Source organism: Medicago truncatula, chromosome 1 (assembly GCF_003473485.1).
Source record: "Medicago truncatula cultivar Jemalong A17 chromosome 1, MtrunA17r5.0-ANR, whole genome shotgun sequence".
Lineage (NCBI taxonomy): Eukaryota > Viridiplantae > Streptophyta > Magnoliopsida > Fabales > Fabaceae > Medicago > Medicago truncatula.
In genome coordinates, this window is record NC_053042.1 from 39,052,758 (window position 1) to 39,077,558 (window position 24,801).

The 24,801-nt window shown below is 31.1% G+C and overlaps 2 protein-coding genes, 1 long non-coding RNA gene and 1 pseudogene across 3 annotated transcripts; 1 reads left to right on the forward strand and 3 right to left on the reverse strand.

The window, feature by feature from the left end:
* Nucleotides 1-5,661: 5,661 nt before the first annotated feature.
* LOC11423141 (putative F-box protein PP2-B12) lies at nt 5,662-11,466 on the reverse strand (annotated as a pseudogene).
* Nucleotides 8,446-9,107, forward strand: LOC112421153 (uncharacterized). The gene is made up of 2 exons (XR_003011255.2): nt 8,446-8,585; nt 8,684-9,107. It is a non-coding gene; the product is annotated as an uncharacterized lncRNA (long non-coding RNA).
* LOC11425071 (putative F-box protein PP2-B12) lies at nt 9,584-11,596 on the reverse strand. The gene is made up of 3 exons (XM_003590820.4): nt 11,167-11,596; nt 10,920-11,038; nt 9,584-10,473 (listed from the first exon to the last, which is right to left on the reverse strand). The coding sequence occupies exons 1-3, from the start codon at nt 11,464-11,466 to the stop codon at nt 9,960-9,962; spliced, it is 933 nt and encodes a 310-aa protein (XP_003590868.1). The 5' UTR covers nt 11,467-11,596; the 3' UTR covers nt 9,584-9,959.
* A 6,230-nt stretch (nt 11,597-17,826) lies between these two features.
* LOC11431215 (F-box protein PP2-B10) lies at nt 17,827-21,145 on the reverse strand. The gene is made up of 3 exons (XM_003590824.4): nt 20,754-21,145; nt 20,492-20,610; nt 17,827-18,494 (listed from the first exon to the last, which is right to left on the reverse strand). Exons 1-3 carry the CDS (start codon nt 21,021-21,023, stop codon nt 18,086-18,088), a joined length of 798 nt encoding a protein of 265 aa, XP_003590872.2. The 5' UTR covers nt 21,024-21,145; the 3' UTR covers nt 17,827-18,085.
* Nucleotides 21,146-24,801: the final 3,656 nt, after the last annotated feature.

Consider the following 24,801-nt stretch of genomic DNA (forward strand, 5'->3'; position numbering starts at 1 on the left):
TGGTTTGGCTTTGAAATACAAGCAGCTTAGTGGTTTATATAGAAATATGTTTCATGGACACCCCTTTTACATACACACGCGACACATGGTTAATCATATACAAAAATATAGTTAATTGAGTTGGATAGATATTTAATTCAATTTACGTTGAAAATTGTCGTTAAATTTCATATAGCTTAGTTAACTATAATTTTAGTTGTGAATTGAATTAACCGTCTACTCTAGTTATTCAACAACATTTTTTAACATGATTAACAAGGTGTATTGAGTGGATGTACAAATAATGTCTGTCTATATATCATTATTGTTTGTCTAGGGAATAAGCTTTCTCTTGTCTTCCTAAGAAGATTTTACTTTTATTACTTTATAGGTGCAAGGTATATGTAGGCTTTGCCGATAAAATATCTTTTTGGCATGATTCAAATATTCTTTTCGTGTAATTGCAGATATTAATCCTTTGAGTCGAGTATGACCATAATAGATGACGAAACTCTATCAAAATATTTAGCATTGTTGCATTCCTATGACTAGATTCAAACACATAACCTTCTAAAAAAAATTGTTGACTATATTGTAATTTTTTTTTTTGAGGAAATCTTGTAAAAAAAATTGTAAACTAATTTCAAATTGGCATAAATAAGTTTAAGAGGGGGCATATAAGCTTAACTTATCTGATGATAGCACTGCACTGGCTGTAGATCAAACTCTTGTCAAACTTTAGCAGACATACCGTAAATAATCGATAAGGTGAAAGGACCGAGACAACAAGGAGAACAAATATATTTTGTTAAAAAAAAAAAAGAACAAATATATGTTTTTTTTCCCTAACAAAATACTATTCCTAACATAATTATGTAGTGGACCGTAACCGAGTAAAGTAAAATAAAAGAATTTTTTTTTTTTTTTATATATAATAATGATCTGGGGAGGGTAATTGTGAGAGGATCTTAAACTCTTTCATTTGTGGTTAGCAATAGTTGTAATATTCTTTAGCTTAATCAAATCAGCTCTATTAATCAACTTTTTAGTATTGATGCTCTTGCATAGTTGCACATACTGGATTTCCACTTCCAGTAAATAGAATAAAAATGCATAAGTTTAGTTCCCTAAAAAAATGCATACAGCATTAGTATATCATTAACTGGCATTTGTAACTTCAAACTTCGTAAATATCAAATTTAGAATACAGTGTAGTATATCTTTCGTACTCCTTATGTTCTTATTAGAAGGACAATAACATATTCACTTTTGAATTAAACAAGCCGGCCAAGAATTTGTGAAGTTTTCTATTTTTGTTCCTTAAAAAAAAAAAGTTTTCTATTTTTGTAAATATAAAAAAGAATTAGTAGTAATATGCAACTAGTATCCTCCGAGAGGTATGAGTAAATACATAAGTTAGTTGCTAGACTTACACATTTTAAACGTGGATAATATTTTAAAATGACTCGTAAACTTGTAAAATGCATATCAAATTAGTCTCTCTATCCGAATTTGTTATCAAATGTGTCCATAAAATTATGCACTTAATTGTTAATGAGATGAATTTAATTAACATTTTACAATTTCATATGTCACTTTGAAACATTGTTAATTGTTAATATAAAGAAGACAAACAACACACATTTTTCAACATATTATACACTCTTTTATTGGTTAAACTCGGGGACTGATCCATTTAGCCCATTATGTGGGTGTGTGCCTGCACTATGTTTTGAGGAAATTTTTCTGAGTGGTAGAACATGCTACCTGTTAATATAAATTATTTATCTAATATAATTATGATGTATTTTTATACTTTTAAATATAAAATAGTGTGTGTATACAGTGCCTTCACTATTTAAAATTTCTGGATCCATCCCTGATTAAACTTTATATGGATTTCACCAAATAATGTAGATTTCATATGAATTTGGTATGACTAATAAAATAGTGTATTGAAAAGTGGGTTAAACAATGTATTTCTAACGTTATTCTTGTTAATATATAGAAAATAAGATTGATAAATTGAAAAGTGGGTTAAACAATGTATTTCTAACTTTATTCTTGTTAATATATAGAAAATAAGATTGGTAAACTTCTGCAATTTCAAAGATCAAATTGAGTTTTAACTTGCATATATTATATTGGCAGCCGCAACAATGACTACGCAGTCTCTTTCCAGATTATGAATATTGCATTCATTTTTGGAAGAGATACAACACAAGGAAAGGGGAGATAGGTGGTACACAACCAAGTATAGTCTCTTTACAGTATTCAAAAAACATATATAAACCTTTAAAAAAAACTAATTAAAGAATCCATGCTACGTACTTCTTTAGCACCAAAAAAACAAAATGAAATGCAAGCTACGTTAATCCTTTTTTGAACAAGTTAATCCAACCATATTTAAACTCAAGTGTTTTTTCTGGTACACATAATATTACGTACAAAACAAGTGTTTCTCGTGTTAATTTTTTTTGGACTCATCTTGTGTTGAAATTATCAAATCCCTTTCCAGTGGCATTAAACAAAGTATTTCTATTTTTTTATTGCCGACAGCATATTAATTGATTTTTGTTCATTTAGTTGTTGTTGAGAATAATGTAGGCATGCATTTGCCTTGAAATGAAATATTTTATTTTGTTATTCCATGGTGAATTTTACACACACATACACATACACATACACATACACACTGTATGTAACGCCAAAAGTATCTCCAATATGAAACTTATCTAATTTGGGCAAAGCAACAAGATATCGGCAATCGAAAATCAATGGAAGATCCCTATCGGCCCGCAGCAAACACCAAAACAATGGTATATGCCAAAAAAGTTGTCAGCTTTGAACAACAACTATTTAAGATCATCCACAAAGTTCCTCATTTTAAGGGATTGAATCATCACCGGTGATTTGAGGATCTACGAAAATCAGAGTGTGTGTTTTCATAGCCATGATTCTTTATAGGCAAATCAAATTTTTTACTTCATAGAGAGAGTGGTTATGTTGTTGAACCGATGAAACATCCACCTTTATAGATTGGTCTAGTTAACACAATTTATTATACAAACAAGTGATATTTTACAAGTTTTTATCGTAAAATCATTTATATGATAATACTCAATTTTGCTGGTGAGTTTAAAAAAATACACAAAATTTTATTTTATCATGATGCCATATTAAAAAAGGATTAAATTAAAGACTAAAGACTCATTTTGATCACTCATAATTTTCCAACAATCCAATTTAGTCTCTTACAAAAGTAATACTCAAATTAGTTCCTTAGAGTTTTTATTTTTTTATTGCGGAAAGAAACTCAAAATAGTTCCTTAGATTGTTATACAAAGGACATTTTGTTGACAAATTATATATAAGGACAAATCAGTCTCTATTAATTTTGACTAATATTTGATTGGTTGATTGTTGATGTGTCAATTTCAATTACTTCGATTCTAAGTTAGCAATTAAAATTGATATGTCATCCCTTTAACCTAACATATCGGCAATCAACAAGGCAAATCTGGATCAAAATTAAAAGAGGAGATTAATTTGTACCGTGTACAAAATTGTAAGAACCTAATACCTAATTTGAGTATTGCTCTTTGCGAGAGAGAGTAACTTGGATCATTCAAAAACTGTGAGAGGATAAAATGAAAAAAGTGACAAATTTTTTCATTGAACAATGGTAACCTTGACTTTTATATGGCCTAATGGAAAATGGTATCTCTCTCATGGTTGCTTTTATCAAACTTATTGGGTTAAATTTTGCCTTTGAAAAATCAAAATTGGGATATCATTAGTTTGTATGTGTTGAGTTTGGTACGGCAGCTTCTTGCTGTAGAATAGGTCTAGCTTGATCACTAATGTAGTGTTTGCAGTGTTTTGATTTCCAAATTCTATAGTGCTAAATTCTAATAGAGTTGTCCCCGTTAACATAGCTTAGTTGATAGTGACAATACATTATAATATACAATGATTGAAGTTCGAACTCCAAACATCCCACTTATTTATCTTAAAAGGTGAATTCTAGCTAAAAGATACTAAAAATAACTGATGCAGTAATGCTTGCTGATAGTTATCAATTATTTCCTTCAGAATCATTTCTTAGAAACAAATAGGTTTTAGAAAGGGCTGGTACGGATGTCTGCTTTTGTTTTTATTGCATCATGTTGGATACTTTGGAGCCAATATAATTTTGAAGTATGATATTAGAAAAGGGTTTTAAAACTATTTGTGATAGTTTTTATAGCTTTTGGCTTTGATCCTAAGTTTGTCATTGGGCGTTTCTCATTCTACAGTCAACAAAACTACCGCTCTCAATTAATGGAGATGTAATTGGTGTTTTCAATGTTTTGCAACTCGACAGTTTACCTCAATTCGTTTTGTGTATGAGTTTACCTAAAATTAAAATGATCCAAAATTTATGATATGCATGACATATATAAGCTAATATAATATTGTAAATAAGTTAATAGTGCAAAATATGATTTAATTACAAAGGCAAATTATAGCAAACTACCATAATAAAATGTTATGCTCAACTTAGCATCAAAATACAAAAATTCACGCACAAAATCATAAGTCTCTTAAGTTTTAGTCACCCATAAAACCATCCAAAAAAAGCAAGTTTCACAAGTTCATAATGTTGTTAATAAAACTATCTAAAAATTAAATTAGTGAATTTCTTCAAAAGGTCAACAAACACCACCAACGTAACCCTAACCGGCGTCGCAATCACCGACGTCGAAATCTGAATTTCCACCGTCGGAATCGCAACCCTCACTGGTATGCGCTCCTCTGTTCATGGATTTATTCGGTAAACGTTTAAGTATTTGGGCTTGTAGAAAAGGGATTGGGTTATGAAAATAATGGGCCTAAAAAAAGGGCCAATTTTATTTTTTATTTTTTTTAGACGTAAACTCATAAAACTCAGTCGAGTTTATCGAGTGTTAACTCGGTCAAACTCGTCAATCCTTCCGATTTTATCAGAAATCGAGTTTACCTCTGAATTAACACGATTTTGGTACCTAAAAACATAAATTTGATAAACTCGGAGTGTTAAACACTCGATTTGCGGACCATTGGGTGTTATCTCTTGTAAAAACAGTAGTTATGACAGAGAAACCTTTATTCTCCTCTTTTTTCTTAGAGGAAAATGTCTTTGACAAGAAGCATTCTCCTTTAAATGAACACAACTACACAAGTGAGTTGCAGCCTATGTCTAACAGGAATCAATACTCCTCCTAGATATGTTCTGCGATAGGCTAACAGGAATCAATACTCCTCTTAGACATGTTCTGTTCCGTATGTAGATAACATCATGATTTTTGTGAAAGCACTCAAGAGTGACCTGAAAAACTTACGTAAATTGTACAGGAAAGCTTCTGGTTAGTAACTCTAATTCAGTATTAAAAAATAAATATTCTATGCATGCTCTATATCTCTTAGAAAAGTTGTTGAATTTCATCTAGTCTAGTCACTTGAACAAATGGATCAACCTCACAATCTCATGAAGCATTATCATAGTGACAATAATCATCTAAAGTTGATCAATTTTAAACATTTACAAATTACAATAGCACCACATATATTTGCTAACAAGAATTTTGCATAAGGCTTCACTCAACGGGCTCATTAAGCCAAAACAAAAGGTAAATAATTTAAATTTCCTGCCAACTGATATGATAAAAGATGAATGATATTACTTGAAAATCAATCTTGCACAGAAAGAATGAAAAATATTACTCTATAGTTTATTGTAATTTATTAATTTAAATCAATATGACTAGGGAAAAAAAGTTACAAACAACATCATCACTCCCAATTCCTATTGATTGGAGATGCTAATGTTGTCAGCATTAACTGCATTTAGGAAGAAACATACTCTTAATAGGAAGATCTACAAGCATAAGCATGAATTTGTCTATGTTTGGCTTTGCACCGCACGTTAAAGTCGGTGTTTGACCAGCAGTGAAGGTAACTAGATGCAATCCAAACATGTTAACATAGTTTTAGTCATTCATTCAACATGATTTAGGCTTAGACCTTATTTCAATTCCTTGAACAACAAGACCACCCTTCCAACCACCACCTTTGACCTCACAAACACCTATCTCCACCTCCTTATCATTTCCTCCTTCATTGAAGAACTCTCCCAATTCCATCTCCAACCACCCATCTGCTCTCTCCTTCGGATGCTTCTGCATATCATCTACACTTTCTATTGGTTCTACTAGTGGTCGAAGTCGAGTGAATATCCCAGTAGTACGGAAGCGATGAACAATCTGGTATCTTAGCCTTCGTCCTCTTTCCACATCCAAGAATACATTTCGCTCCACAGTATCACCTCCAGCAATGACAATGGAGGCTTCACATGGCTGATACTCAAATCCATAGGTTCCAGAAGCACTCGACTTAAATACAAGGTATGCTCCGTACAAAGTCTTTGGAGATAACATGATCGTGTTGATCCAGCCCCGGATTTCGAACCAACACACGCTTACGAGTTCAGCCACCTCAGAAAACCTGAATTTTTTGAATCGATTAGATTTTGTTCAATTACCATTGAAAATTTGAAATATATAGGTAACAAATTAAAGAATAAATCGCCAAATTTAGTTATTGAAACTATAGCACTGGTCAATTTAGTGACTAAGAAGTAATCTCTAGAATAAAATCATCAATCACATTAGTCTTGAAGGACAATTTTCTTACAAATTTGATTGATCTTAATGTACTAATAAGCATGGATCAATTTAGGCCGTGTTTAGATAAACACCTAAACACCTTAATTAAACGTTTATAGTATTATAAACATACATGCTTATATATAAAGCAAATATAAAATAGAATCAAACAATTTTCGTTTAAGTTATAAGCTGTTTTCATAAGTTATTATGGAGAACTTATGAAAATAAGCTGAAAACAGCTTATGGGCATATATATCATAAAAAAAAAATTAAAAAAATAAAAAATAAAAAAATTATAAGCTATCCTACATCATATCACAAATACTTCTGAGTACTTTTTTTGGTAGACAAACTCAAATAAGTCAATCCAAACATAAGTGAAGCATATGAAAAAGTTTTCAAAACTAAATTGATCTATACCTACATAATTTAATATGATTGAATACATGAAAATGATTAATATGATCTAATATTTTAAATTTCATAAATCATTTCATAATTTTGTTAATTTCACAACTGAAATTAACCAATACCTACAACTACAAGAATAAATCAATGATTAACTCTTATTTAAAAAAAAAATCAATGATTAACTCTTCGTAATTAAACTTTGATTATTATTATTTATTACCTTGAATCTGGAACAGAAGTCCACTTCCAATACCTCAGAGTATCTCCCCAAACAATAAACAAACTCCTCGCTGATAACATATAGCATTTCTTCCCATCAACTTTATCCAATTGAAAGCTCTAATTCCACATAAAACAATAAACCATGAATTAGCTAAGAAAATTCACATTAACATACACACCTAAACATATTTTCGCTACTAACGGTAATAAAAACGACAAATCTATATAGGCTGTGTTTGGTAACATAAAAAAGCTAGCTTATAGCTTGTTGGACTAGCTTATAAGTTTGTTTTGATAAAATGAGATGTGTTTGATAAAAAGCTTTTCTCAATAGCTTATAGCGTTTTTTAAGAAGCTAATCCAAGTAGCTTTTTAGCTTATAACTTATAGCTTTTTATACTTTCTTCCCATTTTAACCTTTTCTTAATTTTATTTTATTTTATTATAATAAAAAAAACTACCCACTATCTTCTTAAACTAACTACATTTACCATGTATGGCTTTTTAAATTTTCTTATCCACTTTTTTGTTTTTTTTTACTTTGCTTATAATTTATATAATATATAATTTTATATAAAATTTATAATAGTGAAGCAAGTTTAGTTAAATAAAATTCATAAAAATAAAATAAAAATTGTTAAATAAAAAAATTCGATTGAATTTATAAATACATTTATTATTTTGGAAATGAAAATAATTTAAAATATATTTAAATATTTAAAAATAAACGTGTTAAGTAATAAAAATTATATATATGATATTAAAAAAAATTAAACAAGCATTACTTTTATGTCATTTTATATTTATAGTCACTTCAACAGCTAATTTTACCAAACACTTTTAATTTTAATCAGCTAACTTTTCAGCTATTAACCATCAGCTATAAGCTAGCTTTTCAGCTACCAGCTAACTTATCAGCTAGCTTATAGCTTTTTTTTACCAAACACACCCATAGACTAACTCAACCGACAACGACGATATTGCTAGCCCAGACACCTTCACTAGATTTGAACCCGAGACAAAAAGATAGTAAATTACCTTTTTGCCATCGTCTATGAGAAGCGGTTTCTGAGTAAGGTAAGATAGAGATCCTTCTTAGAAAGGACAGATAACGAGTTATTATCAATTTCTGCATCAGATTGAGAGATAATTGAGTGATAATCAGATGGCAAGAATTTATCTCAAACTGAATCAGATTCAGCGGCAGATCTGAAAGTTGATGAAACCAAAGAGAGTCTCGCAACGTCATGTGGTGTTAGAGAACGTTTTCAATGCAACCTTCAGGTAGATCATGAAATTCAACACTTTCTTCTTCAATAACAACCACCATATTGAAATAAAATGAGTGATGAAAATTTGTTTGGTGTTTTGGTTTTTTATAGGAAGTGGATTGAAGGGAAGCTTAGCGGTTAAGTCTGGAGTTTCGTTATATCTCTTTGCTCACTTTTAGTTTAAGCTAAAAACTGAAGTAGTAATGCCTGCTGATAGTTATCTATTATTATTTCCTTCAAAATCATTTCTTAGAATCAAATAGGTTTTTAAAAGGGCCGGTGGATGTCTGCTTGTGTTTTTATTGCATTATGTTAGGATACTTTGGAGCCAATATAATTTTGAAGTTTGATATTTAAAAAGGGTTTTGAAACTATTGTGATTAGAGCTTTCCTTTTGATAGTTTTTTTTTTTATAGCTTTTGGCTTTGATCCTAAGTTTTTACGGTCTGCAAAACTAGTACTCTCAATTATGAGAATTGTTGTTGACACATTGCATAAAGCTGAAGCACACGAATAAAATATATTTTTTCTTTTAAACGGTAAATATTATTCACGTCGAATAGCAGCTTATGTGTAACAGGAATCATTACTCCTCTTAGATATAATCTGTTCTTTAATGATTTTTTGTGAAAGCGGTAATGAATGACCTGAAAAACTTGTTGTAAATCGTACATGACAGCTTCTGGTTAGTAGCTCAGCGTTAAAAATAAATATTTTATGCATGGTTCATGTCTCTTAGAAAAGTTGTCGAATTTCATCTAGTCAAGTGGCTTTAAAAAAAAGATCAACCTCATGAAGAATTATCATAGTGACAATAATAATCTAAAGTTGATCAATTTTAATCAAATTACAATAGCACCATATATATTTGCTGACAAGAATTTTGCATAAGGCTTCACTCAACAGGCGCATTAAGTCAAAACAAAAGGTAAATCGTTTAAATTTCCTGCCAGCTGATATGATAAAGATGAATGGTACTACTTGTAAATCAATCTTGCACAGAAGCAATGAAAAATACAACTATATAGTTTATTTATAATTATTAATTTAAATAAATATGACCAAGTAAAAAAGTTACTTCCTTCAAAAAAAAAAAAAAAAGTTACAAACATCATCACTCCCAATTCCTATTGATTGGGGTGACATCCCTTAATGGAGATGCTAATGTTGTCAGCATTGACTGCATTTAGGAAGAAACATACTCTTAATAGGAAGATCTATGCATAAGCTTGGATTTGTCTGTACTCACATGAAGATGAGGATGACAATATCACATAAACAGATCCTAATACAAAAGACATGTGACAAAAATTGAAGTCTGTGTTTGGATGTGCACCGCACGTTTGAAGTCTGTGCGAAACATGTTAACTTGGTTTTAGTCATTCTTTCAACATGATTTAGTCTTAGGCCTTATTTCAATTCCTTGAACAACAAGACCACCCTTCCAACCACCACCTTTGACCTCACAAACACCTATGTCCACCTGCTTATCATCTCCTCCTTCATTGAAGAACTCTCCCAGTTCCATCTCCAACCATCCATCTGCTCTCTCCTTTGGATACTTCCGCAGATCGGCTACACTTTCTGTCGGTTCGACTGGTGCTTCTACAGGAGATCGAAGTCGAGTTAATATCCCAGTAGTGCGGGAGCGAGGAACAATCTGGTATCTTAGCCTTCGTCCTCTTCCCGCATCCAAGAATACATTTCGCTCCACAGTATCGCCTCCAGCAATGTCAATGGAGGCTTCACATGGCTGATATTCAAATCCAAAGGCTCCAGCAGCACTCGACTTAAATACAAGGTATGCTCCGTACAAAGTCTTTGGAGATAACATGATAGTGCTGATCCAGCCCCTGATTTCAAACCAACACACACTCACAAGTTCAGCTGCTTCGGGAAACCTGCATTTTTTGAATGGCTTAGATTTTGTTCAATCACTGGTCAATTTAGTGAGTAAGGAAGTAATCTCTAGAATAAAATTATCAAACACATTAGTCATCAAGGACAATTTCCTGACTAAATTGATTGATCTTAAAGTACTAATAAGCATGGATCAAACACATCAATTAAATTATAAGCTATACACCGTCTCACAAATACTCGAGAGAGTATTTATGTTAGTAAACAAGTTCAAAGAAGTCAATCCAAACATACATCAAATATATGAAAAGTTTTCAAAACTAAATTGATCAATACCTACATAATTTAATATGAGCGAATACATGAAAAAGGATTAATATGATCTATAATTTCGTTAATTTAACAACCAAAATTTACCAATACATACAATAAAACTTCAAGAATAAATCAATAATTAACTCATAGTAATTAAACTTTCAATATTTACCTTGAATCTGGATCAGGAATCCACCTCCAATACCTCGGAGTATCTCCCCATACAATAAACAAACTCCTCGCCGATAACATATAGCATTTCTTCCCATCAACTTTATCCAATTGAAAACTCTAATTCCACATAACACAACAAACCACTAATTAGCCAAGAAAAATTTAAATTAACACATACACTTCAACATGTTTTCGTGATTAACAGTAATAATGCTGATATTAACAAATTGGAGGTAGGAAATTACCTTTTTGCCATTCTCTATAAGAAGCGGTTTCTGAGTGAGATTAACATAAAGATCCTTCTTAGGAAGAACAGAAAGTGAATTATCAATTTCCGCATCAGATTTAGAGATAATCGAGTGATAATCAGATGGCAAGAATTTATCCCAAACGGAATCAGATTCAGCGGCAGATCTGAAAGTTGATGAAACCAAAGAGAGTCTCGCAACATCACGTGGTGTTGTGAAAGAAAGAACGTTTTCAATGCAACCTTCAGGTAGATCATGAAATTCAACACCTTCTTCTTCGGTTATAACAACAACCATATTGAAAAGAAGAAGAAAAAAAGAATGAGTGATGAAAATTTGTTTGTTGTTTTGGTTTTTTATAGGGAACGGATTGAAGGGAAGCTTAGCGGTTAAGTCTGGGAGTTTCGTATTTTGTATTTGTGCCACACAATCTGGACGAGTAAAGTTAGTGAAAAGGGTATTTATGCGAATGAATGGATCTTTATCTTTATCTCTTTTTATTTATAGATTAGATTAGATTCATCACTACTGTGTCTTCTAGTTCTACACATGTGTAGTGTCGTGTCATTCAATTCTTTTTAGTTAAGTAGGACCTTCCATCACCTCTTAACCGAACTACAACACAAAATGCTCCTCAATCAAGTGTTTTATTTTCATATTGAAAATTGCTTTTTTATAATGAATATTTTATATTGACACAAGTAAATGACGCGTTTACCTTCAGCAGCAGTTAACAACTGTTAGTCTAAGCGCCGGCAGTTAACTGCCGCTGGTTTCCAGCGGTTGTTAACTGTCGTTGTGTTCGTGATAAATTCAAGTCAGGAGCTATAATTTCAGACACTCACTCTATCATCATCATCACCATCTTTCTCTCAAATTTTCACTCTCTCTCTAAACAAACACTACCAAATCATCCAAAAAAATTTCCACTAAGTTATCACTTATGCTATTGTCATACATTTTAGTTAGTATATGTGTTTACATGTTTATAATTTTAGTTGTTGTTTAATTATTAAATTTTGAATTTTTATTTTTAATGTAGTTATGTTGTAGATCTGAAATGCTATTAACATATATTATGAATACCTGTTATATTAAAGTTATATTGCTTAAATTTATTTTTTTTTTTTCGAATTTTATAAATTTTTTAGGGTTTGAATTTTTGTTTTTAATATAGTTATGTTGTAGATCTGAAATGCTATTAACATATAATGAAGTTATATTGCTTAAATTTATATTTTTTTTTAATTTTTATAAATTTTTTAGGGTTTGTTTAGGATTTTTAGGTTTTATGTCAAATTTTAACTACAGGTGTTTGAATGAGTTTTTCATTGATTATTTTTAATTTCTAATTGTGTAGATTTGAAACAATGGCCGGGTCGATCAACATTCATGCACAATTCAACGGCGGAGAACCTCAGAGGTTGAAGGTTCGGTGCCTTGGTGTAACGTTAAGAGGTATCAAGGATGAACTGACTGAATTCAACCAAGGAGTCAGCCCCAAAGACACAAGGAGGGTGGAACACGTTCGGTATAAACGTCCAACGCTCGACGAGGGGAGAGTATCATTCACTTTGATGGAATTAACGAACGACGAAAACGTGACGAACATGTTTTGGGGAGCACGGCATGTTCCAGTGGATCGATATGCAGGTGACGTTGCTGAAATCAATTGAAGATATCATCAAAAGTTTGATTCCGCCAGAAGATCGTCATTAGGTGCGGAATGAATGCACCTTCCAGCTACAACAATTGTCTTCCTTTGAATGAGGTAATTCAAACTTGTCAAACGGCATGACTCCAATGTTCGACCAAGATTCCGATTGTTCTTGTCAAAATATTATGTTCTTGTTATGGCGGTTTAAATGAAAGTATTGAAGTGTCAATGAATGGATCTCATTCTTTTGACACTTGAATACCATCATTTAAACCAAACCTAACAATAATTTAATCTTTTGAATGGAACTATGGGAATGTTGGTCGAACGTTGGAGTCTTGCTGCTTGGCAAGTTTGAATTTACCCCATTCAAAGGTGACACAATTGTTGTAGTTGGAAGGTACAAACGTCGGTATAAACGTCAAACTGCAACAATTGTCTTCCTTTAAATGTGGTAATTCAAACTTGTTAAACGGCAGGAATCCAGCATTCGATGAGCATCTTGAATAATGGTATCCAAGTGTCAAGGAATGCACCTCATTCTTTTGACACTTGAATATCATCATTCAAGATGCTCATCGCAAAATGGAGTCCTACTGTTTAGCAAGTTTGAATTTGTCCCATTCAAGGGTAAGATAATTGTTGCAGTTGGAAGGTACATTCCGGAATGTAATGTAATGTGACAACATATATAGTTGAATATGCATAATACATGTTGTTTTGAATGGAACAATAATTATCTTATTTATTTACTTTTCGAATTTATTTATTCATTACGCAATTTTCATTAGTTGAATTCACATTAGATTTAATTAGTTTTTATTCGAATACGCAATTATTCAAATCGCGAATTTAATCGAAATTATTCCAAATGCGATTTTAATTGAAATTATTCAAAATGCGAATTTATTCAAAGTACCAATATGTCAAGCAAAATGTACCATAAAAAAAAACATAAAAAAAAATCCAAAACAATTAGATATTACAACCCATTACATTCAATCATCTTCCTCATGACACAAGTCAATTGGGTTGTCCTCGACAGTCCCTGGGGCACTTGCTTTTGGCTGAGAACCAAAATAGCATGTTCTCCCGCTCCTCCTCAACCTCGAATGATTATACACCACCACCTTCGAATCCTTCTTTTTGACGGATCCATCACATGTGATTTTGTGCCATGTCATCGGTGATTTTTCTTTCTTCTTGTCGTCACCCTCCTTCTTCTTGTTCAACTCAACGTTTCCCTGATTCTGAGACATATCTACATAAACAAATCGGAGATCAAAACCTACATCATGTCGTAACAATTATACAATAATTCATCAAAACCTAAACTAATCCTAAAAATTATACCGTAACTAATCGTAACAATTCTATCACAAATTCATAACAACAAAATTTCATAACAAACCTAAACTAATCGCAACGATTATACAACAATTCATCTAATCCTAAAAATTCTACCATAATTTTCATAACAATTCTACAATTCTAACAATCTAAACAATTCTAATCTAAACCTAACAATTCAAACAACCTAAACTATCATAAAATCAATAAACCTCTATAATCGCAATTTAACCAAAAAAACTAATAAATCAATCACAAAATAGCAATGTGATAGGATGGTAACAACTTACTTGATTTTGTGAGCGTAATTGACGTTGAATCCGCAACAATTGGGAAAAATGGCACATCCTGATCTTCAATCCGCAACAATTTGGAAACTCCTATGATGTTCTGTTCATATAACAGAAAGCAACGGCAGTTAACAACCGCTGGAAGCCAGTGACAGTTAACTGTTGACGCATAGCCTAACAATTATTAACTGCCGTTAAGGTAAAAGCGTCATTTACTTGTATCAATAGGAAGTATTCTAAGTCAGAAAAGCAATTTACTTATATATTTGCATACTAGTTTTCTTTTCCTTTTTGGGGAAAATAAGGGCGCCGGGCCCAAAAGATAAACTAAATTGTCATGCATACTAAGTAAGCTCTTTTTTCCCTTAAAAAAAAAAAAAGTAAGCTCTTTTTTCTTTGTCCCTTCTTCTTACATTTATGAACACGTGTGTTTGTTTCAAAGTTTACCAAATTTATTCTTAGGAATAATATTTCTTGAAATATAAAGATGGAAATTTTATTCTAAAGAATTTAGGAAATATATGTTTGGTTAGTTTTATAATATTCCTAGAAACCATAAAAATAGGGATTATAATAGGTAAACTATTTATGAACTTATTCTTATCTCCATGGGAACTTTATTCCCACCCTTCTCCTTGGGAAATTTTTTCTATTCCCACGAACATTTTATACCAAGGAATAAATTTTAGTAAACTTGTAACAAACATAAACATATACATTTCTATCATTTTATTCCCGGGAATCAACAATTATAACTTGAAAAAAACACACCCTTTTATATTTTTTCTTTTTAAGCATGAACACTTTATATTATTTCTTACGATTTAAATTTTTTTCCTTTCTATAAAATTATCTATTTCATTTTTCATTAAAAATTGTATTTTTCATCCGTATAAAATTGAACTTTTCGTTTTTCATTCCAATAAAATTTATGATTTATGCATTTTTGTTAAACACCTTTTAATATTGGTGAATCTTAGGACCCGTTTGTCATAGATTAAAATATAAGTGATTTTAACATTAAATAATTTAGAGATATTTTTTTATAGATTTTATAAAAAATTAGAATCTTTTTTGCGTTTTTATATCTTAGGAAAAATCACTTCTTTAAATAAATAATTTAATTTGTTTGGATACATCTATATAAAAGAGATTTAATTTTAAATCCATTTGGGTTGGCCTAGTGGTATTGACTTGGAACTTGAGAGTGTGCTCTTCCTTAATTTGAGGGGGTTTGTTTAGCTTCTTAAAAAAAAAAAAAGATTTAATTTTCTCTCTCCTCTAAAAAAATTATTTATTTAAAAAATGGTTAAATATGTTTTTTATCCTTATAAAATTGCGACTTTTAAAGTTAGTAATTACTTAATTTTAATAGTTTTTTTAGTCCTTATAAAAAATTCTGCACTCAACATTAGTCCTTACTCAATCTAAATTTGTTTAATTTATGTTTAAACTCTTAATTTTTTTCAACAATTTTTCGCAAACGTGCTTATTAAAAGTTCCTCAGCAAAAAAATATCGCAAAAATTTGATTTCTACATTTATATTTTTGTTACTTTTATCTTAAACTTTTGTTGTTTAAAAAAAATATATTTAATTTATTTCATGTTAAAAAATTCTATATTTTAGTATATGAATCTTTCAGAGAGTTTTAAACTTGTCTCAAAAAAATCGTTAAAAAATTTATTAAGGACAGTTAAACAAACTTTGTTTTAGCAGGGACTAAAATTATAAGTAATTTTTTTTTAGGGATTAAAAAAGCTACTAAAATTAAGTAAGGATTAAACTTATAAGTTCTCGATTTTATAGGGACCAAAAACATATTTAACCCTTTAAAAAAAGTGATTTTCCTGAACTAAATAATTTGTTTGGATACATCTATATAAACTAGTTTGGTCTTTTGACATTTAATTTTCTCTCTCATAAAAAAAATCTATTTTTTGAGAAGCTGTTCTTAACGGCTTCCCATTTAAAGTTATTTTTAGATTCTGATTTTTTTTAAAAAGCTGTATCAAATACATGCATTACTCTTAAAAATGATTATTTTATTTAATTAAGTGATTTTTTTCTTAAAAAACTATAACAAAGGGCTCTTAAATCTTAATAATATATATCAAATAATTTTATTTTGAAGAAACATATATGTATAGATTGTGGAAAAGTCACGACTTCAAACAGTAGTTTGCCATCCAAGACACAAAACCCTACATGGTAAATATTGCTTAATTTTTTTTCCTTATGCCTAACTTCTATTCCTTCAAGATACTATAAATTTTTCTTCTCGTGAGACCCTTGTTCTCAACAAGACTCATTTGAAATTCTTTACTCCCTCCGTTCTAAAATATAAGCAAAAATTTTTTATATTCTTTGTCTCAAAATATAAGCAAAAAAGACCAACTTTTATGGTATTATTATGTTTTTTTCAAACAAATAATCTTTTTCAATGTAAAATTAACTACAAATTGCATTCAATGTGTTCTCCTCTTTATTTTCTCCATAATTTTTAACCAATGAAAATTATTTTTACATATTTCCATGAAACTTATTTCAAGAAGAACATAAAAAATTATACCTCAAATTACTAAGTGTTAGTTTTTCTTAATAAATGTGAATTAGTGTTTTTTGCTTATAAATTAGGACGGAGGAAGTGTCTTCAAGGCTTGAATTGAAGAACTCCCCCATTCCAATCTCCAACCACCTATCACTTCTCACACAAGGACATTGCAATCCTGCTATATTGGACATGCTCCATCCAGGACCAAGACTTTTGCAATATACTTTCCTGGCATACGAGCTCCTCTCATGAGGGTTGCTTGTTACTATTCTGTCGTGCGGCAAAGATGAGAATACAAGTGAGAAAAAAACAAAAATAAAACAAAACAAATAAAAACTTAAAGGCTAACCTTGAATCTAAAACGTAGCTTTTGCGAAATCATGACAACTCATCGTAATTTTGTCAAACTCCCTGCTCAAATTAAGTGGAGGAAAAAGGTTTCCATAACTTTTAAATATTAAAATTGAGCTTATTATTTTGAACTAATATTTATAATTTTTTTTTTTAAAAAACTAATATTTATAATTTAATTCATTCAAACATTAAAATAAGAACAATTCTTATGTTTTGCGGTGATTTAAATTCAAGTCCACTTAAGAAACTGCTTCCATTTAAATCAATACTGTTACTCAAGCACGATCTATCACAAACTAGTGAGTGCTGGAAGGAGAGCCAATCCTTCTTCAGTATACGTTTCAGCTTGCTGTTAATGAGTAGCAATATTGATTAAAATCGAACCAATGCCGTAAATATACCAAAATTTAAATCACTGGAATACATTCAGTCCCCAGCGTTCAGAGTTGAGGGTTCCAAATCAATAAATGGCAGCTAATTCGTATTGCATCACAAATATAGCTCGAACAATCAAGAGTAAATTGATATCCAAAACAGTTATCCAATCCCAATATATCAAACTACAATAAGTAATATAAACACAATTATCCCAGTATATTGAACCATGACAAAAATATAAATGTAAACATAGTAGGTTGTCAGTCTTCAAACATGTTACGCCACCTAAGACGCAAGACCCCTTGCATAGTTCACGGAATGTTGCTGAATGGTCTTACTTAGGCCTAACTTCTATTCCTTCAAGAAAGAGACCTCTCTTCCAATTATTTGTCTCCTTAACATTCATTTGGACTTCATCTTCTAGGCCTGAATTGAAGAACTCTCCGATCTCAATCTCCAACCACCCATCACTTCTCACACTAGGACGTTGCAATCCTACTGCTCTGTTATGCTGCATACCTTCCACTTCAACATTTGGATCCAAACAGACAATTTTAGTATTACTGTGGCCACCTTCGACACCAACTGATAACTCTATAGGACAGTTCTGAAATCCTTCGGCATCAATCATCTTGAACACAAGATAAGCCGCATACTGGGTATTTGGGGACAAGGCAAGGGTATTTATCATCCCACGAATATCAAGCCACCACACTTCAAGAAGCTCAGCAACTTCAGGGAACCTGTCCAAAAGTAGTTCTGCAATGATTAGAATATAGGAACTGAGTGAAAAGCTGAAAGTGGTTCATAGCATGTCTATTTTTTTATTTGTGCAAATGCAAGTAATTAGTTGTCATAATAGTATTTTCTCCTTTAACTCTTTCAGCCCATAACCCAAACAAGTTGACCTACACAGTTAATAAGTTTAAGTTATATATGTTGTTATAGGAAAAGGTATAATAGTCAAAGTAATTCACTGGCCACGGCTGCCAAGGACAGGTACTCAACCTCCACAATGGCACAAATGAACATTTAACAGTAGATAGCTTGGATTCTACGACAAAAGTAAATTCCTAAGAAAACATGGTATTGGTAAGATGTAGTGCAAATGCAGGTCTGTGTCCAGGTATCTACGCATGTGGCCTAGTCAGCTTCCGCATATTCCTGCAGCTGCAAGTGTAAGGATGAAGTTCCAAAAAATAGTAGACCTTAGCCATATGTGCCTATCAAATATCTGAGGAGATTATAGACTACAAGGCCCATACACATGCTGACTCGGTTTGTTGGCAGCATAACAGATGCAAATCTAGAAATTGTCCAGTATAATGGTATTGTAACAGTCACACTTTATTTTTTAAGAAGTAAAAACATTTTGGAGACAAATAGTCGAATTGAGAATACATTGTCACACTTTATTTGAAACTGAATTACGGAAGGAATGTCAGAAAATATGGAATTCAATACAACTTGAATGTAATGAGCATGGTTGACAAAGGTAACCATAAACATCATCGGTCTTCATACTCTTCCTTAACGACCACCTGCTGTCCTGACTAGTTAAGGACTTGGCAAATAGAATAATGGATTAAGTCTAAATTTATAGAAAGGAATTTGAAATTTAATTTGGAACTAAAAACAAATCATGCAAAGTCAATCGATCAAGTACTTGTGTAGCAATACCAAGGCTTAAAACAGGAACTGCATTTTTAGCTGTAAAGTAACAAACAAATTGGGCATAGATTTTAAAAATGTGGTGAAATGGTGCAACGAAAAAATATATAGGATTGTTGGTCGGAGCAACTAGGACCAAATAAAGAAACTATGCAGATGAAGAAATAACAGGATTACAGATGAAGGACTTATGTGCTTCAATCTGAACTCGGATGCAAGAGATAGCAGAGTGAAGAGTATGGATACATGATGCTGATACTTAGGTGAAGTGAAGTGTTATCGATGGTGGATGGCAGACCATGGTGGAAAGGAAAAAATCCCCCATATTAAGCCGTCATAAGACACCATAGTGCAGCCATCCTTCACAAATTGTCCATAGTGGTTGTAAAAAAAAAAAAAAAAACACCATGGCCGATATTAGACGATATTGGAAGTGATATGGAGGAACAGACTCCAAATTATAAGCTACGGGCAACAGAAACTTGTACAAGCACTGGTTTGACAAAATGTGCTTTAAATCTGGGTTTGAACCCAAGGAGTAGCTATGTGATTTGATATACGGCGTGGCTTTGAACACTACAGTAGCACCTTCTGGTCATTCATTCTTCACTAACTTGGATTAGAATATTCACCAGGAGGCAGTTGAAAATATGATTGCAAAAGACAATTGATTTTTAGAAGAAAAAGACATGACATACTCAATTTTAGAGTAAATGCTAATCAGTAATGACTTGATTTAGCCAACAAGAAAGATTCATCAATTCCTAGTGCATCTGGAAATTCAAAAGGCAATTTACGGAGATTGGTGAAGAAAAGAAAGGCATAAGGCATCTTCATGGCTCAATAATGAAAAACTCAAGGAAATGGAATTAACAATTCACAGAGAAGGCAGAAAGAACCAATAGCGTATCACTGGACACTTATCCATTTGCCTCAACTAAATTTTGTATTCATAAAGGCGTAATAATATAACTGTTAATGAAAATATATTGGGTGGTAATAGAAAATAATAGTATTATGATTAACACATGACATGAGAAAAAATAGAAAACTTAATATCTAAGCTAACCTAGAATTAGGCATAGAAATCCAGTTCCAATAGCGTCGATCATCACCCCAAGCAATGGAGAGAGATCTAGCAGCAAGCATATAACACTTTTTTCCACTCTTCCTATCCAATTGAAAGCTCTACATTCATTTCAACACATCCAAAGGCTTATTAGCAATCTGAACTAAAAACATCTTAAAATATCAATAGCTTTTTTCTCGAAAATAAATCCAAATTTCATATTTTCTCCCTTTCCCTATTGTCGGAGAGTACAAGAAGATACCTTCTGATCATTGTCGATGATGATAGGGAGATCAGAGAGAGCGAGATACAGAGCTTTTTTGGATGGTACATTAGCAAGGGATGGAGAGTGTGAGATGATAGAGTCGATGAAATGAGAATCGGAAGGGAGAAATTGATTCCAGACGGCGTCAGAATCGGCTGCAGATAGGAAAGTCTTGGAAACAACGGAGAGTCTGCCGGCATCAGCCGGAGTTGTGCGAGAGATTATGGCGGAAATGCATCCTTCCGATAATTCCTCAAACTCTGTCATTCTTTTGCTTTTTTTTTACTTCTGAAGAAGAAAACAAGAATGAGAGGAGTGAATGAGAGAGGTGGAAATAGTTGTAGTCGTTGCAGCAAGTGTGTGAACCGAAGGGAAGAAGGTTCAACAATCAAGTCAAGTCTACTTTATAGTTTGTTTTTAGTATTTACAAATTCATATATTTAAACATGTTTCCCGCAATGTTCCAGAAATCGAATGTTAATTAAACTCGGAATGTAAGTCTTATTTTTTTATTTTTTTATAGTTTTATTAACAATTTTGGGAACTTGTAAAACTTGCCTTTTGGGAACTTATGATTTTGTAAGTTTATTTTGTATTTTGATGTTTAGTTGAACAAATTGTTTTATTATGGTGGTTGAGAAAACCTTTATAATTTAGTCATATTTTGCACTATTAAACTATTTACAATATTATATTAGTAAACTCGTACGAGTTCTCGAGTCGAATTTATCTAAACAAAACGAATTGAAGTAAACTCTCGAGTTGTAAAATCTTGATCCCCACGTATTCTTTTTCTAGACTAAAATTGTTCATGTAGATTTCAAGTTATTTTTAAGGTAAGTTCCCCAAAAAAGTTATTTTTTAAGTTATTTTTCTTTTCTTTTTACCAAAGCATAAATTTAAATCATATCATTGACAAAGTAGTAATAATGTTATAAACTAGTAAAATTAAGATAATTATATAAAAAATAATTAGGACTAACTAGTAAAATTTCTATTAAATAACTTTTAATTTTATATGCAAAAGATTGTTTAATGTTTACACCACCACACCCGTTTCAAACTTTATGTACTTATATCTACGTAAACAAATATTTATATATATATATTTGATAAAATTTATATAAAATTACCAATATTCTATACCATTTATGAACACTTTATATAATTTTCTATCATTTAAAACTTTTTGGTTCCTATAAAATTACCAATTTGGTTTTTCATTTAAAAATGATTTTTTGTCCCTATAAAATTGAACTTTTGTTTTTCATTTCTATAAAATTAATGATCTATGCATTTTTATTGAACATTTTTAATGTTGGTAAATCTCAACAAAATATCAAATGATTTTAATTTTGAACAAGTATATATGTCAAATATTGAATGTGGAAAAGTTGAGACTTCAAATCTTCAATTTGTCATCTAAGACACAAGACTGCTTAATTCTTTTCCTTAGGACTAACTTCTATTCCTTAAAAGAAAGAAATTTCTCTTCTTCTCAACACTCTTGTTCACAATAACACTCATTTGCACTTCTTCATCTTCAAGGCTTGGATTGAAGAACTCCCCCATTTCAATCTCCAACCACCCATCGCTTCTCACAAATGGTTAGAGATTTAGCAGCAATCACATGCCACTTTTTTCCACTTCTTTTGTCCAATTGAAAACTCTGCATTTCAAACTAATTCAAGACTTATTGTCAGCATTCTGAACTAAACATATCAAAAATCACAATATATATTTTACATCAATCAATTGAGCATTCGTATGAAGCTGTAAAAAATACCACATTCACCTATGTTTTGAAATTAATGGTTTCACAATCTTCTTTCTTAAACTGTTGTAGTAGAGTTGAAACTCTGCAAGTATAAAAATGGGTTGAAATCTTAAAGATATTAGATGTCGATACGAGTTAAGGACATTTTACAGTGCATAACCAATATCACATCTTTTTATTTATATACATTTACAGGGCACAATAAAAAATACGAACAAATGAAACAAAATTGTTTATTTATTTAACTAATAAAATTGTAAGGATGGTTGAAATAAATATGAATGTGCATTCCAGACCAGAGGTACTTTTATCCTTGATAAAACTGAATGGTTTAGACGTTTAGTCCAATTTGTGAGGTACATGTGAAGAAATTTTTGGTTTATTATTCGTTTTGGAATGGTTCATGAGCTTAACATGGGGTCTATTGATTTTGAGTTGATTGCAAAGAAAGTGTTTGATAGTTTTTTTTTTTTACGTTACATAATTTGGGATATTATTCAACATTGTAAGACTTTTTTTAGGAAATTTTATGAAAACTCTGGTGTTGAGTTTATGCGGAGACAAACAAACGAGGTTGCTAAAAGTTTATCTTAGACATCCACATTATGAGCTAATTTCCTGATATTAATTAAAATATCAAATTGAATTGAACACACCTTGATTAATGAAATGTTATAAGTCTGTTTCTCTAAAAACATTATAAGGATACCAATTTAATAAATGGTATTGCTAATGAGTGATCTAAAGAGGACTTTTCTTTTGGTCAAGTAGCCTAGCGGCTAGAGAAATTTACCTTAAAGGTGAATAAGTGGAGTGTACGGGGTTCGAACCCTGGTCCCTGCATATAATATGCATTATCCCTTATTAAGTGAGCTAAGCTCACATGACTGATGACTTTTAAGAATTCCTAATTAAGAAAATGTTTATTGAATTTCCAATTTAGCCCTAATATTAGAGACCAGGAAAACCAGTTTACTTACTATTATGTTGTTAACGATAACAAGCCCTAATATTCGAGAAATTTGAGGGTTACAAAGAAAAATAACTTTCGACATTGTCAATAATGATAGGGGGTCAAATAGAGCAAGATAGAGAGCCTTTTCGGTTGGGGCTATGGCAAGGGAAGGGGACTCTAAGATGATAGAGTTGATAAAAATATAATCATAACAGAGAAATTGATTCTAGACAGTGTCAAAATCGACGATAGAGAGGAAAGAAAGTCTTGGAAACAACGGAGAGCATGCAAGCATTGACCAAAGTCGTATAAGAAAGTATTGCGCCAATGCATCCTTTCGATAATTCTTTAAAGAGAAATGATACTTGTACAACATTTTATGACAACTTTTGTAACAACTTTCTCTTTTATACTTTATGTTTTTAATTTATATCTCCATTATTTTGATTTTCGCGTCAATGCTTAATTTTCTATGTTTTTACTTTCTCTCTATTATTTTGATTTTCCTGTCAATACTTAATTTTCTTTATAAATCTATGGTTTTTTTTTTATTTTATAAATTGTCATATAAAAGATTGTTCAAATTTCGTTATTTTCCTTTTTGCCATTCTTTTTCCTTTTACCTATGAAAAATAAATAACTGCGTATAAACAGAAAACATAACAAGATTTTTTTTTTTCTTTCAAAAGAGATTTAAAATTGAAATTTGGTTTAGTCGTTCGACTATTTATACTAGGTTTTTCAGGGTTAAATAGAATTTGGATCTCTATAATGAATAAAGATAGAAAATTATGGCCCAATGTCCCGAATAGGAGCTGAGTTAAGAACTTAAGATAAGAGCTTAATTTACTGATTTGTCTCTATAAAATAAAATATTAAAATCTAATAAAATATAAATATAAAATAAGAGTTTAATTCCCTTAAAAAAGAGTTTAATTCATATAATTGGTAAGTGTAAAGTTACTTTACACCTACATCCCATAATTGTTGTCATGTTATTTAGGGTGCAGGGTTATTTCAAGAAAACAATAAGAAAAATTTATAGAAAAAATCATTTTTGTAATTTTGAAGTGTTTGTTTAGTTTTTTTTTTTTTTAACTCTAATGAAAAGTATCAGAGATTCAGAATTAGCTTTAGATTATTATCTTTTTCTATTATTCTATTATTGTTGAAACTTTTGTGATGATTTTTTTTTTTGAACAAGCTGAAACTTTTGTGATGATAAAGCAGTAAAAAGGATAAAGTTATTTTATTTTAGCTCTTGGCATTCCAAATGGGATGCGCCCATTAACCGGTAGCCCAATATAATTGTT

What these genes read in the sequence shown, in the direction of transcription:
- LOC11425071 (XM_003590820.4), bottom strand. Translation starts at nt 11,466, where the DNA reads ATGGTTGTTGTTATAACCGAAGAAGAAGGTGTTGAATTTCATGATCTA. An exon ending in TTATAGAGAATGGCAAAAAG is followed by an intron (nt 11,039 to 11,166) that starts GTAATTTCCTAC and finishes ATGTGGAATTAG; the next exon opens with AGTTTTCAATTGGATAAAGT. An exon ending in ATTCCTGATCCAGATTCAAG is followed by an intron (nt 10,474 to 10,919) that starts GTAAATATTGAA and finishes CAAAAAATGCAG; the next exon opens with GTTTCCCGAAGCAGCTGAAC.
- LOC11431215 (XM_003590824.4), bottom strand. Translation starts at nt 21,023, where the DNA reads ATGACAGAGTTTGAGGAATTATCGGAAGGATGCATTTCCGCCATAATC. An exon ending in TCATCGACAATGATCAGAAG is followed by an intron (nt 20,611 to 20,753) that starts GTATCTTCTTGT and finishes AAATGAATGTAG; the next exon opens with AGCTTTCAATTGGATAGGAA. An exon ending in ATTTCTATGCCTAATTCTAG is followed by an intron (nt 18,495 to 20,491) that starts GTTAGCTTAGAT and finishes ACTTTTGGACAG; the next exon opens with GTTCCCTGAAGTTGCTGAGC.